This window comes from Sapajus apella, unplaced genomic scaffold (genome assembly GCF_009761245.1).
Source record: "Sapajus apella isolate SASKATOON/1434 unplaced genomic scaffold, GSC_monkey_1.0 scaffold38, whole genome shotgun sequence".
NCBI classification, from domain to species: Eukaryota; Metazoa; Chordata; class Mammalia; order Primates; family Cebidae; genus Sapajus; species Sapajus apella.
Genome location: NW_022436978.1, coordinates 11588635 through 11615073, shown reverse-complemented (window position 1 = coordinate 11615073; position 26439 = coordinate 11588635). Strand labels below are relative to the sequence as shown.

General features: G+C 37.2%; 1 protein-coding gene across 1 annotated transcript in view; it reads right to left on the bottom strand.

Annotated features, from left to right (window-relative positions):
• The window catches only part of P3H2 (prolyl 3-hydroxylase 2), a 164353-nt gene that overhangs the window by 34383 nt on the left and 103531 nt on the right, over positions 1 to 26439 (bottom strand). Inside the window, 1 exon segment of the mRNA XM_032298263.1 lies at positions 419 to 571. Within this exon segment, the coding sequence (XP_032154154.1) occupies positions 419 to 571 (153 nt within the window).

The window sequence follows — 26439 nt, the reverse complement described above, 5'->3', positions numbered from 1 at the left end:
CCACTGGACTGGGAGCTGGAAAATCATAGTGTAATCCTGAACAATTCACACTGGCCTCACCTCTAGGTATAAAATAAAAGTACTGGAAAGGTTCAGAGAGGATTATAGATAATTATATGACGTTCTAGTTTTTAACATATTACACTGATTTTCTAAGTTAATTTTTATTTTCTCTTAATTTTTAAGAGAAAAAAATTTAATGTTTTAGTTTTTTTTTATTGCAACTTTTAAAATTTTAATTAAAATTTTTTTTAAAATCTCAATTGTTTCAGGCCTGATCATTGTATCCTGAGAACCCAGAAAGTCTAAAAATGTTACTAAAATTTGAAATATTCATTCGTATAAATTTGCTTTGACTCAAATGAAACTTAGGAGCACTTAGCTCCCTCTGGTGAGGGCAGGGGTCCACAGAGCTTACCATGTGTAGTTTGGCTTCTCTGTCTACCAATTGCAATGCTTCAACACCAGCCATTGCTCTGTAATTCTCAATGTTCTGCTGCATTTCCATGTGCTCAGGGTTAGCCACGAAAAATGTGTGAGCTGCTTCCACTGCTTTTTCGAGCTGGTTAAGCTAAAGTGAAAAAAATGACCAAATGAAGGCAAATATTTCTAAATCACACTCAGAGAAATACAAAGATCAACCCAAAATCCCACAGTTTAAGAGTGAAACCAGCAGCCTGGGTATTTTTTTTTTTTTCTTTTTCTTTTTTTATTAGGCAATAAAAATAAAAACAGGCAAATGATATTACATCAAATTTAAAAACTTCTGCACAGCAAAGAAAGCAATCAGCTGGTGGAGATACAACCTATGGAATGGGAGAAAATATTTGTAAACTATATAGACATATCCAAAGAGGGTTGATATCTAGGATACATAAGATATATAAGAAGCTCAAAAACTCAATAGTAAGAAAAAAAGATTTTAAAATGGGCACAAGATCTGAAATGACATTCCTCAAAAGAAGGTATACAATTGGACAACAGGTATGTGAAAAAATGCTCCACATCACTAATCACCAGGGAAATGCAAGTCAAACCCACAATGACATATAACTTCATTCCAGTTAGAATGGTTATTAACTAAAATATAAAAGATTACAAGTGTTGGCAAGGAAGTGGAGAAAAGGGGACTCTTACACATTGTTGGTAGGAATGTAAATTAGCAAGATCATTATGAACAACAGTATGAAGTTTCCTCAAAAAATTAAAAATAGAACTACCACATGGGCCAGCAATCTCACTGCTAGGTATAGGAAATGAAGTCAGTATGTTGAAGCCATATCTGTATTTCCACATTTATTGTAGCACTATTCACAATAGCCATGACATGAAATCAAGCTAAGTGCCCACCAACAGATGAACGGATAAAGAAAATGTGGTACATATACACAGTGGAAATATTATTCATCCATAAAAATTAATGAAACCCCATCATTTGTAACAACATGGACGAACCTGGAGGGTATTATGTTAAGTGAAATAAGCCAGATATTATGCTAAGTGACATAAGCCAGAAGGACGAATACCACATGATCTCACTCTTACATGGAATCTGAAACAGCTGATCAAATAGAAGTAGAGAGTAGAATGGTGATTACCAAAGCTGGGAAACATAGGAAAGGGAGAGATGGGAAGAGGTTGGTCAAAGACTACAAAGTTACAGTTAATTAAGAAGAATAATTTCTGATGTTCTATTGCAGAGTAGGATGACAATAGTTAACAATTATATATTATATATTTCAGAATAGCTAGAAGAAAGTATTTTTAATGATTTCACCCAAATAAATGATAAATGTTATAAGAGACAGATTTGCTGATTATTCTGATTTAATAATCATACAATAAATACACATATGGAAACATCACACTGTACCCATAATTATGTATACTTATTATGGGTCAATTAAAAAAAGACAAAACTTAATGGTAAATTATTTCAATGCATAAAAGATGCTAAGTACACACATAAAATCCTCTACCACACAGCTTTGAGATAGTTGATTCCAAACTTACAACTTTGATTCTCATTAATATTTGATTCTCACTAATAAAAAGGAATTTTTAACAACTACTACACAGAAACTGCAAACTGTCTCCTAAACCACCTAATACAATGATCTTCATATAATAATCAATGATACATTTTTAATAAAATGGATTTAATTTACCCCTTTTAACACTTTTTTTTTTTTTTTTTGAGATGGAGTCTCGCTCTTTCCCCCAGGCTGGAATGCTATGTCATGATCTCCATTCACTGCAATCTCTGCCTCCTGGGTTCAAGCCACTCTGCTGCCTCAGACTCCCGAGTAACTGGGATTACAGGTGCACATCACCACAGTTGGCTAATTTCTGTATTTGTAGTAGAGATGCGGTTTCACCATGTTGGCCAGGATGGTATTGATCTCCTGACCTCATGATCTGCCCACCTCACATATTTACATATGCTTTAGTATGGGGAATTTCAACAGACAGATCCATTTACATCACATCAGAAAAATAAAACTTCACATTAGTTGTCTTCTTCATGGTGGAATCCAAAACATGCTCAATCCATTTTAAAGTTTGAAGAAATGAAAACTAATCATATTGAACAATGTAAAATCACAGAATAGCATAAAAGATTCAACTGCATCTGCCTTTGACAATTTTGCCACGCAATTAATAAAAAGTAAAAGTAGTAGACTCACAAGTCCCCATCACTGCAGTCTTGTGAAATATAAAGAATCAACTCTTAACACGAAACATAAACTGCCCTGTTTTAAGACCTGACATCCTTAACTTCATCCAATAATAGTAAAGCCTTCTCTTTTTAAATGTAATTTGCATATTCTCAGCTACTGACTTTCCTTTCCATTATACCTTGCTTGAAATGAGCTCTTCCTTCCACTTTTACCCTTGTTCTCAATTCTACACACCCAGGATTATTTTGATTGTCAAAATCACTAATTTTGGATTTCATCTTTCTCAACTTTAATTTTCTCAATTTCTTACACATCAATATAGATAAATACAAATTGTATGCATCTACATAGTAATAACTATATAGGGATAAAGAATAGGTTCGAAATTGTGTGTGAGTTTGCATTTATTGGCCATGTAAACCTGGAAAAAGTTGTTTAAACATTGGTACTTTAACTTTTCCTAAAGAAAAAATGCTCAAAACAACTACATACCATCATTTACTATGTAAGATTTTGGAAGGATTCAACTACAAAATATACATGAATGTGTTCAGTAGTCACTAGAGCACTAGAAAAAAAATAGCATACAATTTATAAATGATTTGTTTCAAGGATGTGAATATGCTCCCATTAACAAAAAGTAGAGTTTAGCTCTCATGAACATATAATTTAAGAGGATAATTTAAACAGGTTAGTACTAACATACTCAGATTCTATAGCACTAGACATTAAAGTTGACAGAACACAAATAAATATTTATGTTCTTAATTTTCCTACTTTTATGTTTTGGCTCAAGGTATTCCACTGACTTAGAGAACCTTTGTTCCTCTGTCTTTTCTTACTGAAATATGTCATGTCCTATAAGGCCAAACTTAAATCCTGCCTTCTCTAAGAGACCCTTTCCCATCCAGGTAAGCACAGTTAGGCACCACAGGATAATCTCAACCCTGTTCCTCTATTGGTGCTTATCATTCTGTACTTTATATATGTATTAGTATATTTGCTTCTCTCATTAGAGCTTTATGTGATTATGGATCACATGATTTATTAATCTTTTTATTTTTTACCTACTTTACACATAGATTATATCTATGATATGTCTTAGAAATGAGAAAAAAAACTTGTAAGAAGTAAATCTTTTATACATAAGTTAGGTCTATTACATGTAAGTATGCGTCATAAATTGTAAGGTAGCGGTCCCCAACCTTATTGGCACCAGGGTCCAGTTTCGTGGAAGACAATTTTTCTATGGATGGGGCACCGGGATAGTTTCAGGATTAAAGTGTTCCACCTCAGATCATCAGGCAAGATTCTCATAAGGAGCATGCAACCTAGATCCCTCACATGCACACTTCAAAATAGGTTTGGCGCCTTTGTGAGAACCTAAGACCTCCACTGATCTGACAGGAGGTGGAGCTCAGGTGGTAAGGCTCACCTCCTGCTGTGCAGGCCCATTCCTAACAGGCCTGGTATTGGACCATGGCCCAGGGATTGCGGACCCCTGCTATAAGGTACTAAAAGTTTGTATGTTTAATAAAAACTTCTCTGAAATCATCATTCATATTGAGAGCTTCCAATGTGGTTATCACAATGAATGTGATTCAGTAGCTCTTGAAAACAGTCAATGTTGACAAACTGGGTCCTTTTCTCAAAGTTGATGTTTTACTTATGTGGTGCCTTCCTCCTTTATAGTCCAGAATTGAACACACTAAAATCTATAAAAAAGATTCCATGACTTCAGGCTGAACCATAAAATTTCATGGCTTTTAAAAACTGGTCCTGGCTTTTAAATTATTGTGAACCAGTTTAGGAAACTAGAATTTGCTGCCAGCATCTATAAAATAAACCACTGTTTTAACAGGAAGCTTGATATCTCTGTCTTCCATTTTAGAAATTAAATACACACATCCAAAGTGGTAAGAAAAGCCCACATAAACATGTGCATGGTACATATAATGTCATATGATTGGATAGAGGCTACAAGGCTTTGTCAGTAGCAGGCTTCAGCTAAGGAAGGACCTACCCACTCCTCCAGTGAAACAAACCAAGAACACACAGCATTTAAAGGCTCTAAACTGGACTTCCTTTAAGACCTAATTAAAACAAACCACAAGAGCGAGTAACTCTAATATGAGGGCAACTATGCATTAGAAAAATAAATTGTGAAATAAAGAACAATTGAGGAAAGGGGAATAGTCTGACATGAAGATGGTATTGACTTTTTAAGGGAGGCCACTGAAATGTGAGAAATACTGGTAAAAATGTCTTCAAGAAGCCTTGGGTCATTTCATCTTAAGCTGTCAAGAACTAAAGCAAACATTTCCTTTTGCCAGCCCAGAAGCATGACCACGTGGCAGTCATGCTATATGGAAAAAGAAATGAACATTGACTAAATCAACAGCCTGCTGACATTCAGAAGTTACACTGTCCTTGAACCTGTGCATGAACGAGGCTCTTCTGACACAGGAGGAGTTTTCCATAACTGGTAATAAAGGAGGCATTGCTAAAGCACACATTGACTATTCAAAAATCTCCAGTAGCTATCCATTGACCAGAAAAGAGATTTCAGACACTCCACACCATGACATTACAGAAACAGAACTCCAGGATTTGGCTCTTGTTTTTCTAGCATCAGTTCTTCCTCTCTGCCATTATACAAACGTTTTCCAGAGAATCGGAACTTCTGTAAATTTTATAACTTGCCATCCGTCTATTGTGGAACACACACATAGGTCCAATTCTCTAGTCACGCCCCAATTCATTAGTGCACCCATTTACTTATTCAGCAAATACTTATTTTGCATCAACTCTGTATCAGGCACTAATGAGAGTATCTACATGGTCAAGATAGACAAAGTTCTGCTTTCTATAATAAATGTTGACATTCTCATGGAAGGGGACAAATCCCAAGTAAATAAATAAGTAATTAAAGTAATTTCAGATTGTGTTAAGTGCTATGAAGAAATAATCAACAAAGTTGTGAACACTGGCTGGAACTGGGGTAGAAGGAGAACTCCTTTAGATAAATTCATCATAGAAGATCTCTGCAATGTAATTTTTGAGCCAAGTCCTCAAAGTTGGGAAGCCAGGCAAGAACTGAACAAGAGGAAGTGCATTCCAGGCCAAAGAAAGTCAAGTGAAAGGTCCCTGAAGTGGAAAAAGCCTTGATGTGTTTTAAAAGCAACACAGAGATCAAGGAGGAAGATTTTAGAAGTTAGAGAAGGGCGGATCATTTGTATAGGCTATACAAATGATATTTGTATAGGCTAGAGTTTAAATGTAATTCTAAAAGTGCACAAGAAAACAGTGAAGAATTTTAAGGAGGGATATAATAAGATCTGATACATTTGAAAATGATAATTCAAACTTCTTTGTGGAAGATAGATCTTCCTGGCAGGCAGAAGAGCTCTGCAGTAATCAGGTCAGAGATAATGCTTTACTTTGCAAAATAAAGTAGCCCAGCCTAAGTCAGTTGCCTCTTTTTACTTTCCTTCCCTTCCCTGGTTCCACTCCCTTCTCTTCCTCTCCATGCCCATCCTTGCTATAACAATGTTCCTCAATTCAGAAGGCAAACACATAGCGCAAAAGGAAACATTTTTAAAATTTCCAAACATTTTATAAGAAAAATATACAAGCTCTGCCGGACGCAGTGGCTGAAGCCTGTGATCCCAGCACTTTGGGAGGCCGAGGCGGGTGGATCACGAGGTCAAGAGATCGAGACCATCCTGGTCAACATGGTGAAACCCTGTCCCCACTAAAAATACAAAACATTAGCTGGGCATGGTGGCGCGTGCCTGTAATCCCAGCTACTCAGGAGGCTGAGGCAGAAGAATTCCCTGAACCCAGTAGGCGGAGGTTGCGGTGAGCCGCGATGATCATGCCAACCCCCAGCCGGGGTAACAAGAGTAAAGCTCCGCCTCAAAAAAAAAAAAAAAAGAAAAATATACAAGTTCCCTATTTTCTGAATTAGGATACATAGCTCAAATAGTTTGAATATGAAATTAAGAACAGCTTGTAAGGCACATGCAACAAAGAAAAGGGGCTAATATTTCTAAAGTACATTAAAACATGGAAAGACCACTGTGTGCTTCTAAAATAGAATATATGGCAGCACTTTTTACTCTTCTGAAAGTTTTTTTGTACAATCAGAGTAAAATATCCAGCCTAAAATAACTAATTTACAATTATTCTCAAACATCAACATTTTCAATAAATAAATGAATTCCCTTTCTACTTTCATCACCCTAACTTTGGGAATTTATCCATTACATTTTAATGAAGTGCGATAGTTTTTGCCTTGGCTTTTTTACTGAAGTTTCACAACATAGTAACTTTAGAGATTTTTAACTCCCAAGTGACAAGCATGTAAGCTGACACTGAAGACATCCTATTTCTAAGCCACAGTACCCGTTTTTAGCTCTAGCTAGCAGCATAAGCACAACAGCTAAGGAGAAAGGAATTCGTCAAACTACAGCATGTATATCACACTAAACAACAAAAGTTCATTCTTTGATGAACCTGCAAGATGTGTGTGTGTCTGAATGTATTCATATACATATATCTATAGATGTCACAAGGCACCTTTGTAGACATATCATTACTTGCTAAAAGTCTCCAAATGTATACAAATTTTTGCCAACTTGAGTTAATTTTTATTCATAGACCCAAATAAATAAATAAATAAATTTCTTACAATATGAACAACATATAAAAGTAATATTCTTAAAATTTATGAGACATCAAATTTTGAAATAAAATTTGGAAGCAGTTTGTTCAACCTACTGAATTAAACTAAATCCTGTAAATTACAGTCTTTAAATGTAAAGAATGGGCTGTTCAATGAGAATTCAGTCTTATTTTAGGAAATTCCTAAACATTTCTATATAACAGAGTCAGATTTGTGAAATAAAATAATAGCCATATAGAAAATAACTTTGCATTTTATTTCACAATTACTGCTGATGTTAACACATTAATGTAACTTGTAAAATCCATATTTGAAATTATTTTCATAATTCAGTTATAATAATAGTTTCTGTTGACAAACTTATAAAATTAATTTTTGTATCCATTGAGAACTACCTGACATATTGTGTTGCACCTTTTGCCTTGACTACTAGGAAGCTCAGAACTATATTCACTGTCACTTACAGTAACAATATTATGCTGAGTTACTAATATGTCATACTAAAGCTGACATATTTCACTTTTTTCTTAGAGTGTTTCTGTTTCCATTTTAAAAACTATAGAAATAGTTGCTTTAGCAAGGAAATTCAGGGACATAGGAAAGGTACAATCTATTTAAAGTATATACTCCCATAATAAGGGAAATTTTTAGACACTACATCCCTTTTCTACATCTCAAGGAAGAACATTTTAAAATTTCTGGCTTTAAAGAACATGTTAATTCATAAGTTAGGTGGTCATGCTAATGTAGCAAATGAACTTATCTTTGCATTTATGGAATGTTACTCCAAAATGTAGTCTTGATTATAAGTAAATATTTACAGTTTTCAAACTGCAATTTGGTAAGGATTAAATGGGAAATGACATTTCTAAAGAGTAGCATTTCCTCTGTGGAGTACATTGGAAAGAAAGAATATGCTTTTTTAAAGGGCTTTCTTTTGCCAAACTGCTCATGCTCTTGCCCTCAATTACTTATGATCCTGATTCTGATTATTAATAGGCTCCTGCTCTTTCTAAACACTCTAGTGACGTTTTAATCTGATGTTTACATTTCAGTGTTAAACAATGATGGTGAATAGCCACTGCCAAATGAGGATACTCTTATGCGCTCAGTGAAACAACAGATTCCATCAGCTCACTAGAAGATTTCTTATCTAAATAGAAACCATCTCTCTGGGTAAGGAAAACACGAAAGTGAAGAAACAGAACTTTTAAACATACTATTTCCGATTAGAGACTCTTTAAAATGAAATGCCCTTGATGTTAAAAAAAAAAAAAAAAAAAAAAACTCTCTAAGTACTAGCTAAAAATAGTGTGTGCTTTTAATTGGACAGAATCCCTCAAATAATCTGTGTATTGTCTAACTTCCTACCAAGGGAACAGCCAAAACTTGCATGGCTGCTGGGTAAGGAGTGCACTTTATCTCACTCATGAAATGTAGACAAGTCATCCCTGCCTCGGGTCGAATGAAGTTAGTGTGCGTGGTTTATTGGTATGTTACTGTTGTTTTTGGTTCTAAATGCTAGGACAGGGTAAGACTGAATAACTGGGCAGGGATCTTAACCTCTGCAGTGTTTGTCCAGCACTCTCCCTTGAGGTGTCAGATGATGACTAATGGTTACCGAAAAGCAGTGTTGGCCAAGACCTTGCTGACATTTGCTTCCTGCTACTGTTTTTGGAATCAGCTTAAATCCTCTTCAAAATTTATTCTGAAGGTAGTTGTCACTAATTTCATACTCTAGCTCTGCCAGCATCCCATGACTACTGTGGTAGTCATTACTAACATCTAAGGACTCTAGTTCATGTCAGATTTTGAAAAATAAATAAAGAGAAATCCAGTGTCTCTCTATGTGAGCACAGAACTCTACTCCTGTTATCCATGACCCCTGTATTGGTGAGCACAATCTAATTTGTGAGGTTGCTAATAATAAAAATGGCATTTGTCAGACAGTTTGTATGTTTTATGTAGTTTGCAAAGCATTTTATCATATTAGTAATAAAAATAAGAGAAATAAAAATGGCCATTTATTGTCTGCCCAAGAGGACAGCTTCTAAAAGCTAGATGAGCTGTTACCTCTACTTCAGGACCAGTGCAGAAAGTGGCTGATAATTATTGACAAGGGTACATTATGATACAAACAATAGTTCATACTGCCAGGTCGAAACTCGTCCAGGGACAGAGTTGACCTTAATAAACATTATGATACAAAAAAAATTTGTTGTGATAACACGACTTATATTTTGCCTGGTTTTCATTAGGATAAATGGAGAAAAATGTGGTCTTTCCCTAGCGACTCAATAAAAAAAAAGTTTTCACTGGCCATCAATTCCCTATAGCTCAAAGCCAGCTTTCTAACTGTTCACTACCACAGTTATGACTCTGCAGTCATTAGCAGCCAGATCACATTTTTTCTTCAAACTGTATGTCACAATCATGTGAATTTGTCAATTATGACAGCACAGTGGCAATTAACTATGGGTTTTTGCTTCTAAGATGACTTTTTGAAAATCAGCAGTGAAATAGCTTAATACAGACCTGGAAATGATTTTTCTGATCTTGAAAATACAAAAAAAAAAATTCAAAAATGTGTTGGTGTATCTGCAACATTGTTTTGTGCAATGACAAAGCATCAGACATAAAATGCTTGTCATAAGTGACTGGGAATCAAAGTATGGGTTTATTTAGCGTTTCTTCTGTAAGTCTTCATGTTTCCTGAGTGGACTCAATGGAGGCATATAGATCAGAGAAAAGAAGTAATCATTTGGGCCCTGGCCTGTTGAAAATTGTAACAATGCTAGGATAACACTGAAAACAGCTTGGCAAATTTGATGATTTGAGGAGGGTTTTAGGGTTTAGTGAATGTACAGATAAATTCTGTCATTACAATTTCTAACATGTTTGGTCTCCCTTCCATTTTGTGTTTATGAAACAAACTTGACATTCCACTCAAATCACTTTACGGTGAGCAATGCAAGAAAAGCAAGCAGGCAAATTTTTTGATTTCCACTTGTGCCTTTTTGGTATAAATACGCCATGTTCTTCTGTGAAATATAAACTCTTACTTTTATCGGGTTGGGAATATTTACTTCAAAAATTATTTCCAAACACTCATTTCAGCTCATGCAAAGGAATGCATCGTGGCTGCAAGCCAAGGGGGATTTTATTCCAAAGACCCCTCCTGGAGGAATCTTTAAGAAGAGACCAAGGTCTCTGCAGGTACATAACCCATCAAGCTGAATAATGGGTACTCCCAAGCTGGCAGGCCACATGCTCTTACTAAAGACATGGTTTTGATGATAGAGTTCTTTCATTTCAACGTTTCATAAATTCCTCTGGCATCACACCTGCACTTCTAAAAGTATCCAGCCACAGCCATAACCTTCAGCCTGTACAGTGTATGAAATATCCCTGCCATATACACAGGTTAAATATAAACTCAAACATTTTCTTTGTACCTCAGCCAAAAGACTATATTAGAAAGAAAGTTCTAGTCCATGTAAATTCTAGAGAAAGCTAAAGTTTGGGAGAGATCTACTTACTGACTAAACATATCGAGTGGCATCAATCCTGTTGCTTTAATTGCACTTGCTCTGATCTTATAAATACTAACTGCAATTAACTATACTGTAGAAGACTAGGGCTGGATAGGCCATTTGTACCATACAGTCCCACTGCCTCATTTTACAGGTGGATAAAGAACCTGCCTAGAATATTAGCAGCAGAAGTAAAGTTAGAAGCTACCTCTCTGATTAAAACAAATGTTCACAAATATACACTTGAGATTTTAGTCGCCACTATTTCAACGTAGAGGTGAGTTTGTGCGTGTCTTGTTTATGTAACAAGTTTGCTGGTCATTTCTGTCACAGAAAGAACTGTGATAGATGACCAGTGCCTGAGGATACAAAATAAATGTGACAGGATCCTGACCTTGTGTGAAATACAGCCCAGATAGGACAAGAAGACATATACAGACTATTAATATAAAGAAGGGAATTCACAAGCTTACAGGGCAGCGTGAGCAGGTGGCAGACAACACAATGCTGTAAAAATGGAGAGAAATGTGAAGTCGTGGTAACCTGGAAGGTTCACGAAAGGCCTCATTGAGAAAGGAGGACTGAGGGTCTTGGAAAACAGAAAACGTATGGATGTGTCAGCTGCAGAGTAGCATGACCATGGGGTAGCAGGAATGTCTCGGGTATGTTTATGAGATAGTGTTTTGGATAACCTGGCCCATGTGGAAGCTTTTGATTCCAGAGTAATGGGAAACAAGGTGGAATAGGACTGGATTATGGGGATCTTCGATACTATGCTGAGGTGTTTTGATTTTTATTCCTCAAAAAGGGGAAACAGATATATCTATGTATTATCTATATGTGCATGTTTGCAAATGTAGTCCTGAAAACATCTCTCTCTCTCATTCCAAAAAGGACTGTGAAAAATAAAAACTAAAATATGATTTAAATTTTATATGTGATGTAAAATTTCACTTATTGGCAGGGAGAACTTCCTCATTGGCAGGGAGAAGAGTGTAAGACTGGAGGCCTATGAGAAACTCGATTATATCCTTTTAGTTGTGGAAACATGAGCCTGGTTGTTGTAGGACTAACTGGAAGTAAAGAGATACTGGAGAAGAGGCAAAATTTGGGGGAAACCATTGTAATTCTCCTTCTCACATAACAGAGAACAAGTAAGTTGGTCAAAGGGAGACCCAAAGTTGAATGCATGCTTAAAATTCTAAAACTAAGGCCAGGCATGGTGGCTCATGCTTGTAATCCCAGCACTTTGGGAGGCCGGGGCAGGCAGATCACAAGGTCAGGAGTTCGAGACCAGCCTGACCAACCTGGAGAAACCCTATCTCTACCAAAAATACAAAAATTAGCCAGGAGTCATGGTGTGTGCCTGTAATCCCAGCTACTCAGGAGGCTGAGGCAAGAGAATTGCTTGAACCCAGGAGGCAGAGGTTGCACTGAGCCGAGATCGTGCCATTGCACTCTAGCCTGGGTAACAGAGCAAGACTCCGTCTCAAACAAAACAAAGCAAAACAAAACAATAACAACAACAAATATTTCAAAACTAGTTAACTTGGAATATGGTGGTAATTGCAATGGAAATAGTACTTTTAGGTGGCTACAAATTTTGGTTGTGGGTTGCAGAAATTTTTCATTTCACTTTGGGCAAGTTTGTGTTTAATGAAAAGGAATCCAAATAAGTACATCTTCTTAGCAGTCAGGAACCTTGACAAGAGACATCTGATTGACCAAATATTGAGCAAAGTCTTCACTGAAGACACGCTTCAGGTCTTTTCTCAGAGAGAAAGCCAGAAGTGTTTCCTAAATGAAGGAGCAATCAATTATTATAAATATGTGAGAACAACCAAGAAGGACAGAAGAAAAATGTTTATGTTGATATTTACTCAGCCTTTACCTTGCTAAGAACTGTATTGCCCTGGATGTTCATAAGACTGATAAAAATGCCTTTGTAATTAACAAAGAAAGTGGAAGATGAACTATAGTAAGAATTAAACATATTTCTTTAAGATACGGCTTTCAGATTTTTTTAATGTACTACTGTGACAGTTAATTTCTGTAAAAAGGACACTGTATTTCACACTTTTCAATGTATTTCACATTTTTCACTCTTTCAACTAAAGACCTTCTACTCTGCTTCAGAGTGGCTCAAAAACTAAACAGTTTTCTGAGACTCTACTTTGCTGATATATATATATATATATATATTTCATATATCTATATGAAAATATATATGATACCATATATATGGTAAACTTCACTAACGTTGATGAAAGAATGACTTTAATTGTAAAATAATGACCTAAGCGATCCCTGAGTGCTGAATGCAGATATTGAAATAGCTCTTCATCTGCTGTGACATCTCCTTCCTTAATATACTTACATGAATAAGATACATATAGAATGAAAAATGTTCTTCTCAGGGTCACATGGGTCCTGACAGAAGAGCTGAAACCTATTACCTGGTCTTCGAATTCCAAAGTTAATAATTTTTTTTAGTATAGTTCACTGTGCCTGAGACTAAGTGGGCAATCTTCCTTCTTTAGCAGGAAAATTAAGTCTACCATTTTTAGTAAGTGCATATAAAAAATTAGACCCAAAACGTACCCCTCCAAAAGTCAATGGCAGACATAAGTTTCTCCATGCCACCTGAAATCACGCAAATTAAAGTTGCAAAGTGACTGCTAGTAAGTACAGAACTATAGGATTTTGTTTAAATGAAGAGGCTGGCTTGAATTGAACCACAGCCTAGAAAAATCATTTCAAATAGACTGTGAAATTATATTCGGTGGTTAAAAAAACTGAGGGTGTCTGATTTCAATTTTGCATATACTGTGGGTTTACATTGGCTCCCTTCCCCTTGAAATGTTATAGTGCAGCAGAGTGTAGCAGCTGCATGTTTGGTCTATGCTAAGAAAAGACTGCTACTATGTACTTCCCCATACGGAGTCCTGCTTTGTCTGAAGAGCGGACTACAAGCATTATATTTCTAGACGTTCTGAAACTCAGGCTGCTCTACTTCATCTTTCCATTCCACCTGAGCAGTATTTAATAAGGGGCCTGTGCTGAGCATTGCGTAGGTGGGAACAGTGGTGAGAAATCTGAGATACTTTCTCCTTTTTGGTAGTGACTTGCGGGGGGTGGGGGGGATGGGAAATCAGGCAAATATCTGTAATTCAGGGTTAAGTAAGGGCCCTTAGGAGAAGTAAAAATACATTCTATAAGGATACAAAGTAGGAGAACTTCTGAATAGATGGATCTGGAAAATCTTCATGGGGATCTTACTACAAATATGGCATCTGTAACAGACCCTGATGGATAGATGAGATTTCAACAGGCAGAGGTGCTGGGAAGGGCATTTCACCATGAGTAAGACACAGAGGAAAAGCATCATCCTTATGTGAGAGTTAGTTTATTGGGAGTACAAGTGTTGTGAGTGGGGTTTGAAATTGCAGAAAATACTGAAATGGTAGTCTGGTGCCAAAGTGGGGTGGGGTTTGAAAGTTAAGCACATGTTAGGTTTTATTTTCAGGAGCACATGAGAATTTCAAAGCAATTGAGTGATTTGTAGCTCTTAAAATTTCCTTCCAGAAACATCTCTATCTGAGAGAAGAGAAAGTCTAGTTGCTCATTTGTTCCAGTTGCGTAGGATGGTCCATGAGAGAGCTGGATTAGATCAGTCTTACTGAGCAACACCTACCAGCATACCCTACTCCTTCCAACCAGGTCTCCACCTGGCCCTGAATGCTGAGTGTTATGGAATCGACCTGCATACTCACATTCTAAAAGTTCAGTTGGTAGGGCATCCCAATAAGGTACTACACTTCCACGTTTCACATTTCTGGAAGACTCACTTTCTGTTCATTTAAAATGTTTCATATTTTGAAGACCCCATAGCAAACCCAATTTTAAGCCAGAGAGAAATGTTAGCCAAATCATTAAAATGAACATAGCCTTCCATCTGACAGTTTCCATCTCTCCTCTTTCTATCCAGAAAACCATGTGGTTTTGTTATGAAATAATATGAGCAGCTTTTGTTCTTTTTCATTTGGAAACACTCCCATGAGGCACTAGAGGAAATCTCATTTGCCTCTACTTGGAGACAGTGAGGCAGAGAGGCTCTTTTCCACTTTCATTAATCATTGCTCCTTGCCCCATATGAGTAGAAGAAGTACTGAGGGAAAGGCTATATGACTTGAAACTTATTAAATTTGTGTGTTTAGAATGGAGGATGCTGAGGCCCTATAAAAATAAAGGGAAGATGACTAGGAGCCTAAGTCCCACCCTTCCAACTTCCAGCCTGAACATAAAAAGAAGCAAATAGCAAATGCCTGGATGCAATTTGTATATTTTCAAAGAGAAGATAGGGAGTATATGTGCATATACCTAAAATACACAAAAGTCTTCCACTATTTAATTTATAAAGAACATTAACATAAATAATCTTAAGTCATCATCCTGTATAGACTGAGCAGATACTAATATCCCAATTTTGCAAATGAGAAGAATGAAGTTCAGAGAGGCCAAGTAATAAATGTTTAATTATTAAACATTTACTACGCCAGAGACCTGAAATAAATGTATTACATATTACCCATGGGTTTTGGACTAAACAATGTCTCTAAAAATTCATATGTACTAACAACCAGTATTTTAGAATGTGACTGTATTTGGAGACCAAACCTCTAAAAATGAAACTGAGTCAAAACGAGGCCATAAGGGTGGGCCCTAATCCAGGCTGGTGGTTTTCTGGTTTGTTGTTTGTTTGTTTTTGAGAAGAGGAGATTAGGACACAGAGACTGACACCAGGGGAATGAGCACACACAGAGGAAACACAACATAAAGACACAGTAAGAAGGCAACAATTCTGCAGGCCAAGGAGAGAGGCCACAGGAAAAACCAAACCTGACTCCTTGACTTTGGACTTCTAGCTTTCAGAACAGTCAGAAGATAAATGTCTGTTGTTTAAGTTATCTAGTTTGTGGTTTTTGTGATGGCTGCCCTAGCAAACTAACATATGCTGATAATAATGAGTTTAACATCAATAAATTCATTTATAATTGAGAAATCTAAAACAGTAAGTAATTTAATCTGACTTTAAATTCATTTCTGTCTTACACCAGATATCAGGCCCTCAGCTCCATTATATCCTCCCATTACGATCAATGACAGTGCTAGCAACTAAAGTATTTTAATTTTTAATGCAGTGTTCTTTCCATAAAGGTATCAAAAAGTGACCTTGGTAGACTCATTATGACATTAAAACAGAATGGAAAACAAAGTTAAGAAAAAATAGAGTTCCTTGGGAAGCCAAGGCAGGCGGATCACGAGGTCAAGAGATTGAGACCATCTTGGCCAACATGGTGAAACCCCATCTCTACCAAAAATATTTAAAAATAGCTGGGAGTGGCGGAGTGCACCTGTAGTCCCAGCTACCTGGGAGGCTGAAGAAGGAGAATCCCTAGAGCCCGGGAGGCGGAGGTTGCAGTGAGCTGAGATCACATCACTGCACTCCAACCTGTCGACAGGGCAAGACTCCGACTCAAAAAAAAAAAAGAAGAAGAAGAAGAAAATAAATAGAGTTCCATGCAAAAATTAAAATGCCTGATTTTCTTTATACTTTCTCAGAATAAGAGAAAAAATTCAAGGTAAAGGATTTCTGTAGGCATTCTGGAGTGATACATTTGTTTTTATTTATCGTCCTTAAACCTTCCATTTTGGTTTATCCTAAAAAATAAGTTTGATGAAGACCCTCTTCCTTTAGGCATCTCCATTTATTTTATTGTAAGTAAACAGTTTTCCTAAAGCAGAAAACTTCCTAAAGGGAAGATACTTTTCTAATATGATTTTGATTAGCTGGTAAAGTTGCTGAAAAGTGCTAAAAACCCCAAATACTAGAGCACCAGACAGAAAGAGCTACCTAGGAAATATCATCTTAATTTCATGAAGCAGAATTTTTAAGACTCCAGATAAACTCTTGTCTGACTAAATTAAAAGCAAAATTTCTAACCGGCATAGACTAACTTATAACACCATCCTATGGTAGAACATTTTATGCCCACTGAGAATAATTAGAATGCAAACATGCTCTTGTGTTATCTCAAATAAAAAATAGCAGATTTTTATAATCTGTATTGTATGTATAAAATGATTATACTCATGTAATAAAAAATTCATTAGAAAAATGTTATACACCAAATGTTAATGGTCATAGTATCCAAGTGCAGAAATAAGACTTAATAATTGACAATTTTTCATTTTTTTTTCTTGTTTTCTAATTTTAAAAACAAACATATATATGGCATATGAAGAAACAGGACTGGAAGTAGAATGAGAAAGTAAGCAAAAGTAGAGCTTAATTATGATTTCCTAAATAAATAAATATCTCAAGCATGAAAGGGCTTCATCTTGAAATAAGGTCAAATTATGCCACTTGTTCATTTAATTTATATGGTTTATATAAGACAAGCGAAATTTCAAAAAGGTGTGTGCTTGTGTGTAGGTAGACGTGTGTGTGTGGGACAGGGGGCATATTTAAATGTACAAAGCAAAACAACTATAGGAAATTTTCTTGTGAACTCCTGCTCTCTGTAATCTATTTACCACACTGCATCCAGAGTGATATTTCTAAAATGCAAATCTGATCTTATCCCTCTCTGATTTAAAACTTTCAAAGGCTCTCCTCTGGTCTAAGGATCATGTTCAAATTCCTAAACATGACTCACCAGCTCTTGCCTGGCTGCTCGTGGTTTACCTGCCCAGGCTTAAATCTCATTATTCTCTGCTGTTTTCTAAAATTTGGTCCCGATGAATTTTGTCTCAGTTCCACTCAGTCTCCCTTCTGAGTCTGCAGTGTTCCTCTTCTTGGAAAATTCTCCTTCCAAATCTTTGCCTGATTATTTCTCACTCATCTCTAGTGGCTAGCTTAAACATCATTTCCTCTGCTATGTGTTCCATGAACAACTAAATCCCACATGATCCCGCCCACCTCTGAACATCCGCTCATGGTGCCTATCTTGTAGTATTATAATCATACGCTGTTATGTCTGTGTTTCCCCCAGTGGCTCTCTAGGGGCAGAGTTCTGAAGACACTGTTAACCAGTATAAAGAAGATGAAGAGATTTTGTAAGTTAAAATGAAAACTCATTTGTTTAAAAACCGGAGCTACTTTCTCTCTTTAAATTTGAAAGTCTGCTCAGCTCATGGAAAGCTGTGTCTCTGATTAATTATCATATTCCCAGTGACCAACTCTTCTCGGCACACCTTGGGCTCTCAATAAGAGCTGTAAGAAAAGCTGTTCATACGGTTGTTCACTCATCGAACACTGATTGAGAACCCTGGGTGGGCTACTACGGGCTAGTTACCAATTATGCATGCTAGGCACATAGGGCATGGGTGTGTTCTTCAAAATATATCGATATTAATATAATAAGAGATTATAGCATTGGGAGGGCTATAGTAAGTAAATAAACATGACAATTATCAGGTAGTGAATCAAGTGCAAAGGAGAATGGTGTGGGAACACATAGAAGGGACACCTAACTCACAATGGGTAGCATTTATGATATCACCAAGTTTTAAAAATTACGGCAGCTGGTGAAAAACTATAGCAGTCTCCTGATAGCTGTTTTTCAAAAGAAGTTTAGTTAAACTGGAACTCATAAGTTATTCTTAAGAATTTTGTTAATAATGGAAATAATGCTACAGTTGAAGGGCTGTTAGCAAGCTTGGATGAACTGAAAGGCATTTACTAAAAAGGCATAAAATTCTGTCAGCTACTGGATGATGATGGACACATCTGTGGAAGGACAAGTGGATCTGTCTTCCTACCACATGGGACAAGGCAAGGGTGAGACATGTAAGAAGAGAAAAATAGACAAATAAAAATTTGTAAATTCCAAAGAGAAAACAGATTTTCCTTGTGAATATTTTCCCTTAGGACTTCTAACATCCTTTAGGGAAATGGTGATTTTAACAACCCTGGCTTTGCCTGCTGCTCAGTTTTCAAATATCTTTCCCAGCTCCACAGGGTAAGTGGAATGGCCCTGGCTGCCAAATCCTAATAGCTTGAAAATCCTCCACGAGAGAAGAAAACCAATTAAAATGTAATTAAATCATCACTTCATCATTTCTGCATATGAAATATTACACTGAGATCAAGAATTTGGTGTGAGTAGAGTATCAGTTAATCTCTACTTTGATCTTATTTTTTTCTTAAATAGGAGAAAAGTATGTGCTGTTTCCTTGATATTTTTCCTGAGGAAAATTACTCTCTGGGCATTTGACGTCTACGAGGGAGAAAAAAAAAAACTTTTGGTGGCAAAATAGGGACAATAAATAGTTGATTTATGAGAAAGTATTTATTGCTTACAGGTGAGAAATTAGGGAATGATTCATGAAGAATGTAGCAGTTGTGCTGATCCTGGAGGAAAAGATGTGATTTGAATATGAGCAGTAGGGCTCAGCCCAGGCTTTTTAAACTAAAAGATTGAATAAAGGAATCAATAGCTATTTCAAGTCTTTGTAAAGTTACAGGATTTCTTGTCATTGAAATTTATTTCTCCTATTTTTATGCAAATAATTTTACCCCTTCTAAGAAAAAAGTAGACAGAAGATCAACAGTATGGCTACACGAGAAACATATCATTTAGGAGGGAGAAGTAAGACTCCATATAAAGGAGCAGACACTTAGGATCAACAGATGGATAGGATTTGGCAGCTTAAGGTGAAAAGGTTATATTCTAGGTAAAACAATCCTAACTGATGAAAGCAGGTTGCCCAGAAAGTGCAGGCTATGTACTGAGAAAGAAGCTCCAACTGGCTGCATCTGCAGGGAGAAATGGGACATCAGGAAACGAGATTTCATATCGTGGTTGTATTTGAGTGAACGCAGACACCGATCTTGAGCCCACATCATCTATGGCTTGAGTCATAAAGAAAATCTCACTGTCTTCTTTGCCACTCTTGGTGGCCTCGTGGCTTCTCTCATTTCTTGCCCTTATGGAAGCTTCATTATCATTCTGCTCTATCTGACTCTTTCCCTGCTCCCCAGCTGGTGTCTTAGGAGCCACAGAAACTTCCTCACTAGACTTGTGAGGAAGGACGCAGCCTTGTTACAAGGGAATGTGTAAGACCAGAAGTCAAGAGAAAGGAATTCTAGTTTTGGCTCTGCTGGCAACCTGCCCAGAGACCTGAAGCAAACCATTCATTATCTCTGAATCTGCAACTTCATCTGTAAAATGAAGGGTTGGGCCAAATAATTTTATTTTATTATTTTTTTTTAATGTTCAGAGACAGAGTCTCACTCTGCCACTGAGGGTGAAGTGCAGTGGCTGGTCATAGCTCGCTGCAACTTACAACTCCTGGGTTCAAGTGCTCTCACCTCAGACTCGTGAGTAGCTGGGACTACAGGTGTGCACCATCATGCTTGGCTAATTTTTAAAAATTATTTGCTGACACAAAGCCTCACTCTGTTGCCTATGTTTCTGAGATTACAGGCATGAGCCACTGCATCCAGCCTAGGCCACATTTTTTTTTTTTTTTTTTTTTTGAGACGGAGTTTCGCTCTTATTGCCCAGGCTGGAGTGCAATGGCACAATCTTGGCTCGCTGAAAACTCCGCCTCCCAGGTTCAGGCGATTCTCCTGCCTCAGCCTCCCAAGTAGCTGGGATTACAGGCATGTGCCACCGTGCCTGGCAAATTTTGTATTTTCATTAGAGATGGGGTTTCTCCATGTTGGTCAGGCTGGTCTCAAACTCCCGACCTCAGGTGATTCAGCTGCATCAACCTCCCAAAGTGCTGGGATTATAGGTATGAGCCACCGCGCCTGGCTGGCCACATGATTTTTAAGATGACTTCTGGTTTGCTACGTTTACCTATTTAGTTTCTACAAATTCTAGGAATTAAAGGCTTAAATAGTATAATCTCCTTAATCCACTTTAGAAACTAAATTGTGAAAAATGGAAAAACATGCTTCAGTGTATTAACAAGCCTTACTCTGAGCCCCTCTGGTTCTATTTACTCTCTGAAGAATAACTGATTCCCAACCCAGGGCTTTCCCTTCATGTCAGTATCAGAGTGTTCTATGGTGGAATGGTACTGACCCAGGAGTCTGGCATGAACTTTTTTTGTCTCCCTCAATCATCTTCTTTTGATCAACCTTGAACTACTCCTCAAGATAAAACATCTTCTTAAGAGTGGGGCCAGCATTTCTTATTTTCCCAAGCTGATATTGGTAGGCTATGATTCATCTCAGCATTATTGCACTCAGCCTGGAACTTACAGAGGGCAGAGATTACTTCAACCTTTTGGTTATTCCTTGACCAAGCTAAGGTTGAACCAGTGCCCTTGGAGAGCTGCTGAGACAAGATCATAACTGCTACACTCTATCTGGACTGAAGCTCTGTCCAAGGATAGGACTGGAGATAAATGGTCCACTGGAAGCACGCAGTTAGGGGGCATTTTGGTGGAGAAATTTGTGTGTATGCATATGTGCTTGTGCATGTGTGTGTGTGTGTGTGTGTGTGTGCGCATGTGCATTGCATGCATGTGTGTGTGAGTCGGAGGCTAGGGGTGCTTATATTCTACTTCTTGCCTACTTCCCTTACAGTTCAGGCATGAAGGTAGACCTCTGTCAAATGTCATTGCCCTTTAGCTTGCTGTTTTGCCTCTTTATTATCTATGGCTTCCTTATCCTGTAAGGAGAAAAAAATCCATAACAAACATCATTGATGGGATTTTATATTCTCCTGCTTGTTTTGGTATGTGATAAATCCTAATTTGTTTTACCTTAATTGCCTCATGTATATAATGGGAATAATAATAACAATTCCTGGTTTTTATTTTATTATGTTTTAATCTGGCATGTAATTTGTGAAAAGAATGTCAATTGTGATCTAAACTGGTTAAAGAAAAAAAAGAAAATAATGCCAAGTTTGCAAATTAAATACCCAACATATGTTTAACATAGTCGCATTCCTTTTTTCCATTGAATCTGAGACCGAAACATTCTTAAGAGTCATCTGGCCAAACACCCCTCTCCCTTCCGATACTCAGATCTTCTGCAAAGTTCTTTCAATTGTCCTGTGTCCCCTTCTTGCATGCACCCAGCCACAGGAGATTCACTACCTTCCAAAACAGCCCATTCCAGCTTTGAACAGCTTTGGCCATTCCAAAGTCCTATACTATGTCTTCTTAGAATTTCTATCAAATTTTCCTCAATCTATTGGACACAGCCATTCCAAATAGGTCTAAGATCGCCATTCAAGTACACTGAATCAATGTGGTTAATTCAGTAGAAAATGTTGTTCCCCTAAGAACGTTTTTATCATAGCTGCCAACATCTCAAATCTAAAGCCAGATAAGCACATGCATATATGCACTGTGCAAGCTACTGCCTCTTCTCTGTGTTTCCTTGCATTTGTTCTTGAGTCCCTTTCCAGCTGTCCTGTCAGTCAGGAGAGGTCTCTCTAGATCCTGAAGAATTTTGTTCAGAGAACCAGAGATACACGATACATAGAGCAATGCCATTCCTTTGTTCTTCATAAATCAGCCATGACTGGGGCAATGAAATTTTATTTAGTAGTACAAATTTAAGCCATCTCAGCTGCTCTCTCAGGAAAAAAAAAAATACTGTTGTTTCCTCAGTTACAAAAGTTCGGGAATCATCCCAAAAAATATTTCAAAATGAGGTATTATTTTCCGAAGCTAAATAGCATACACATGGATGCAAAAGAACTGTGGACGATATGTGGCCAGTAACAGCATGGTAAATATATTTGACTCCTGACAATAACCAAAACAAGTCCTGAAGACAGCTTGTATAATGGGACATGGATTTAAAAAGAAATTCTCCTCTGGATTTCTCTTTAGCACTTTCACCACCAGCAGTACAGTTGTGTGTTTACCATTGAGCCACACCCCTAAGCCACAATGTATTATGCATGTGCTGAGATGCTGAGTATGGCTGATCTTCCAGCCCTTGTTTGTTAGTCTTGGAGAAGGAGGGAAACTAGTTTGTGGATTCACAAGAAAGCCTCTACAACCTATTTCCTGAAAGGTTTTTCTCTTTGACTTGAATGATCCTGACTATCCGATTAAAGCCAAATTACTCAGGATATTGGAATGGTGAAAATTGGCCCCAGGAGGGCAGAAAAGTGCTTCAATGGCAGAGAAAGCTTGCTAATGCCATAGACACATACGTCTCAAACACGTAACTGTATACACAGAAATACTAGCCCAAGTACAACAGATCTGAGCACGTCAATGGAAAAAAAGTGTTTAGATTACCCTTGTCATGAATTGTCAGGTGGCTGAAGTCACAGTGACTGATTCTGTCTTTCCTCATGAATTCATCCTCTCATTAGAAAAGGTTTTACAAGCAGTTGGTCAAGAATTATATGAAACTTTGTAAGGAAGTGTTGTTCAACTTGCAAAGATCACTTCTATTTTAAAAACTATTTTAACTTATTTTACCCACCATTGTGGTCTACCTTGATAACCTAGTTATTCACATTTGCCACTAGTTCAATCTCCCTTGCATCTGGATGCATATTTTAATAAAATAATAATAATAAAATCATGGTTATCATGTATTGTGCCACCTTGCTAAACACTTAAAATGCATAGTGTTTAATCTTTTTAACATAATTATAAAGCGTGCATTAATAGTCCTATTTTTACAAATAGGAAAATCACGACTTAGATAAATAGGCCAGGTATAGTCGCTCCTTCCTATAATCCCAACACTTTTTGGAGGCTGAGGTGGGAGGATCACTTGAGGCCAGCAGTTCGAGACCAGCCTGGGTAACATAGCAACACAACTGTCTCTATAAAAAAAATAAAAATTAGCGGGGCATGGTGGCATGCACCTGTAATCTTAGCTACTTGGAAGGCTGAAGTCAGAAGATTTCTTGAGCCAGGAATTTTAGGCTGCAATGAGCTATGATTGTGCCACTGTACCTTAGCCTGGGCAACACAGCAAGACCCTGACTCAAAAAAACAAAACAAACAAAGCTAAGTACGTTTCTAACTCCACTCCTTAATGCTGCAGTTAAGGTTAGATATGGGCATAAGAGGGAATGAACCGTAAGTGGCTGCTGTTATTTATGCATGCATCAGTTAATACTATCGTACTCCTTTCTAAATTATTCACTATTTTAGGTCAGAACAGATATTTCTCTTTCCTTATAATAGAGTCATCAGCAAACTTCTTACACAGTAATGGTCCAAGCTATTACGGAAATACCTGCAGAAATCTTAGTGTCTCTGTGACAGGTATAGGAAGAAGTGACTGGATCCTACACCACTTATCCTTCTCCAAAACACATATGAACATGGTTTGGCCAAGGCCTCCCTTGAGAAAGCCAAGAAAATTGCCATTTATTTCAATAACTGGGAGGATTCAATGCAGTCACTTTTTTGACTTGGCATTTAAGGAAGGGCTGGTTAGACAAACAGAAGTGAGGAAAACCCAAAGGAGAGCAGCCCTCCCAGTGTCTGTGAACACAGACTCTTCTCAGGCAATGGAGATTAATGATGCGGATGTTATTTTTAACCACATTTCCCCTGGAGTGAATGCCATTTTTTATGCCAAAAAATAAGGTATTTCTTTCCATTCCAAAAGTACAGTGTGAAAACATTATATTCAGAATACCTGAGAGAGTTTAAGCTTAGTTTTCAGAACCAAAAAATTGTCAAAATATTCAATAGCATTTGTTCAGTGACATTTATTTATTCTTACATGAGACTGTCCCTTTATCACTATATCCATCGACATCTGGGTGTTCACTATCATTTCTATTACCATCAATTTTTCACTTTTTAATAGTAAGATGACAGATAACTTGGGTCTTTCATCTTTGAAACTTCAGCAAGCCATTCCATTGCCCTCCTTCTTTCAAAAGCCTCATTCCTAAAATAGCAATGATGATCCCTGCTTCGTTGTCTCAAGAAATTGCTGTGAGGAACATAAGGAAAAAATCCACGTGACATTACTTAGAAATTAAAAAAAAAAAAAAAACATATACTCACAAATCCACAATTGATGTTTCTGTAATTATTTCTATTTAAGTATGTCTTGTCTCCATCCTGATGACAAGGAACTGCCATATGCTTCATGTTATCTCAAGAGCTTGATAGGCATTCAGAGGATATAAGTGGCAATGATGAGAATGAAATTTAATATCCCTTGCCCCATGAACACAAAGTAGTCATGATTGTTGCCAGCAGGAGGGGGCACAAACCTGAAGACTTTAATTAGGAAGGTCCATTGTTGGTCTACTTCTGAAATACGGTGACGAGCTATCAAATTAGTTCAAAGTTTCTTCCACTATCTGTGGTGGTTGCCACCTTCAGAAAGGCTAAAGCATCCAACACAGGTTTTTGGTTAAACAGAGTTTGTGTTTCAGGAAACCTACATCAGATATCTGAACAACACTGGATATGAAATCAGGACTAAGTCTTAGCACACAAATGTGTGATCTTGGTAATGTAAAAGTCAAAGGATTTAGAAAAAAGTAAAATAAATTAGAATTTTTCTTTTGGGAAAGAGTGGAAGAATTGTTGAAACAGCCAAGATCGCCTTCTCTTTTCCATCTTAAACCAAACATATTTTTCTTCTTTTAAAAAAAGTTAACCAGCTTACTGGATTCCCAAATATAGTTTTAATATCAGTGGTAACTTCAAAGAAGCCATGATGAGTGCTTTAAGGACTTTTCCTCACAGCATCTTTTTTTGGCTCAATAGGTCTGACCTCCAGGTCTCATCTTAAAAGTCGGAGCTTTCCCCTTTCATGAAAGCCTCTTATGTCTCATCAGTGCCGGATACACAGCAAAGTTAAATAGGGTCACAGTTTAGTGTGGGTCTCTAGAGTGAAGCCCATCCAGGGGTGTGGCGATTTTTCCTGTGCATGGTCTGGCTGAGCGGCTACTAAACACACGTTGATTACTTTAAGCCTGTTGAAGTGCTTGGAGCCTAACTGGCCTTTTTGAAAGGATTCCTAAGGAGTCATTTTCCAAGGAGTGGACTCTGTCAAAAATGTAAAAGAAAAAGAAAGCAATATCTACAAACACCCTGTTAAAATACTGGGGTAAAAAACTAAATGGTTATGAAGCTGCAGAAACTTTTAAGCATACCTTAGTCCAAATCCTTCAGTTTTGTAAAAGGAGAAACTGAGACTCAAAAAGGCAACATAATGTTTTCAAAGTCACTTGGAAAATCTCAGACCCCAGGACCCTAAGTAACCATCTTTGCCTTACACCAGGCTAGAGTCCTCCAGACGTTTATTCTAAATAATGCCCAACTACAGCCATTTGGAAACAAATATTTACACAACAGCCACTATGAACTGTTTGCAGTAATCAGAGATTTGGTTTGAAAAATTAGTAACAAAAAGTACTTTAGAGGTTCCAGAGATTTCACAGCCTTTATGCAGATGTTTTACTCTGGTGGAGAAAGAAGCACCATCGGGAAGAACATATGTGGTTCCCTTTCTTATACATCAATGTAGCTCATTAAAATAATACTTCTCTACTTATTTTTTGTC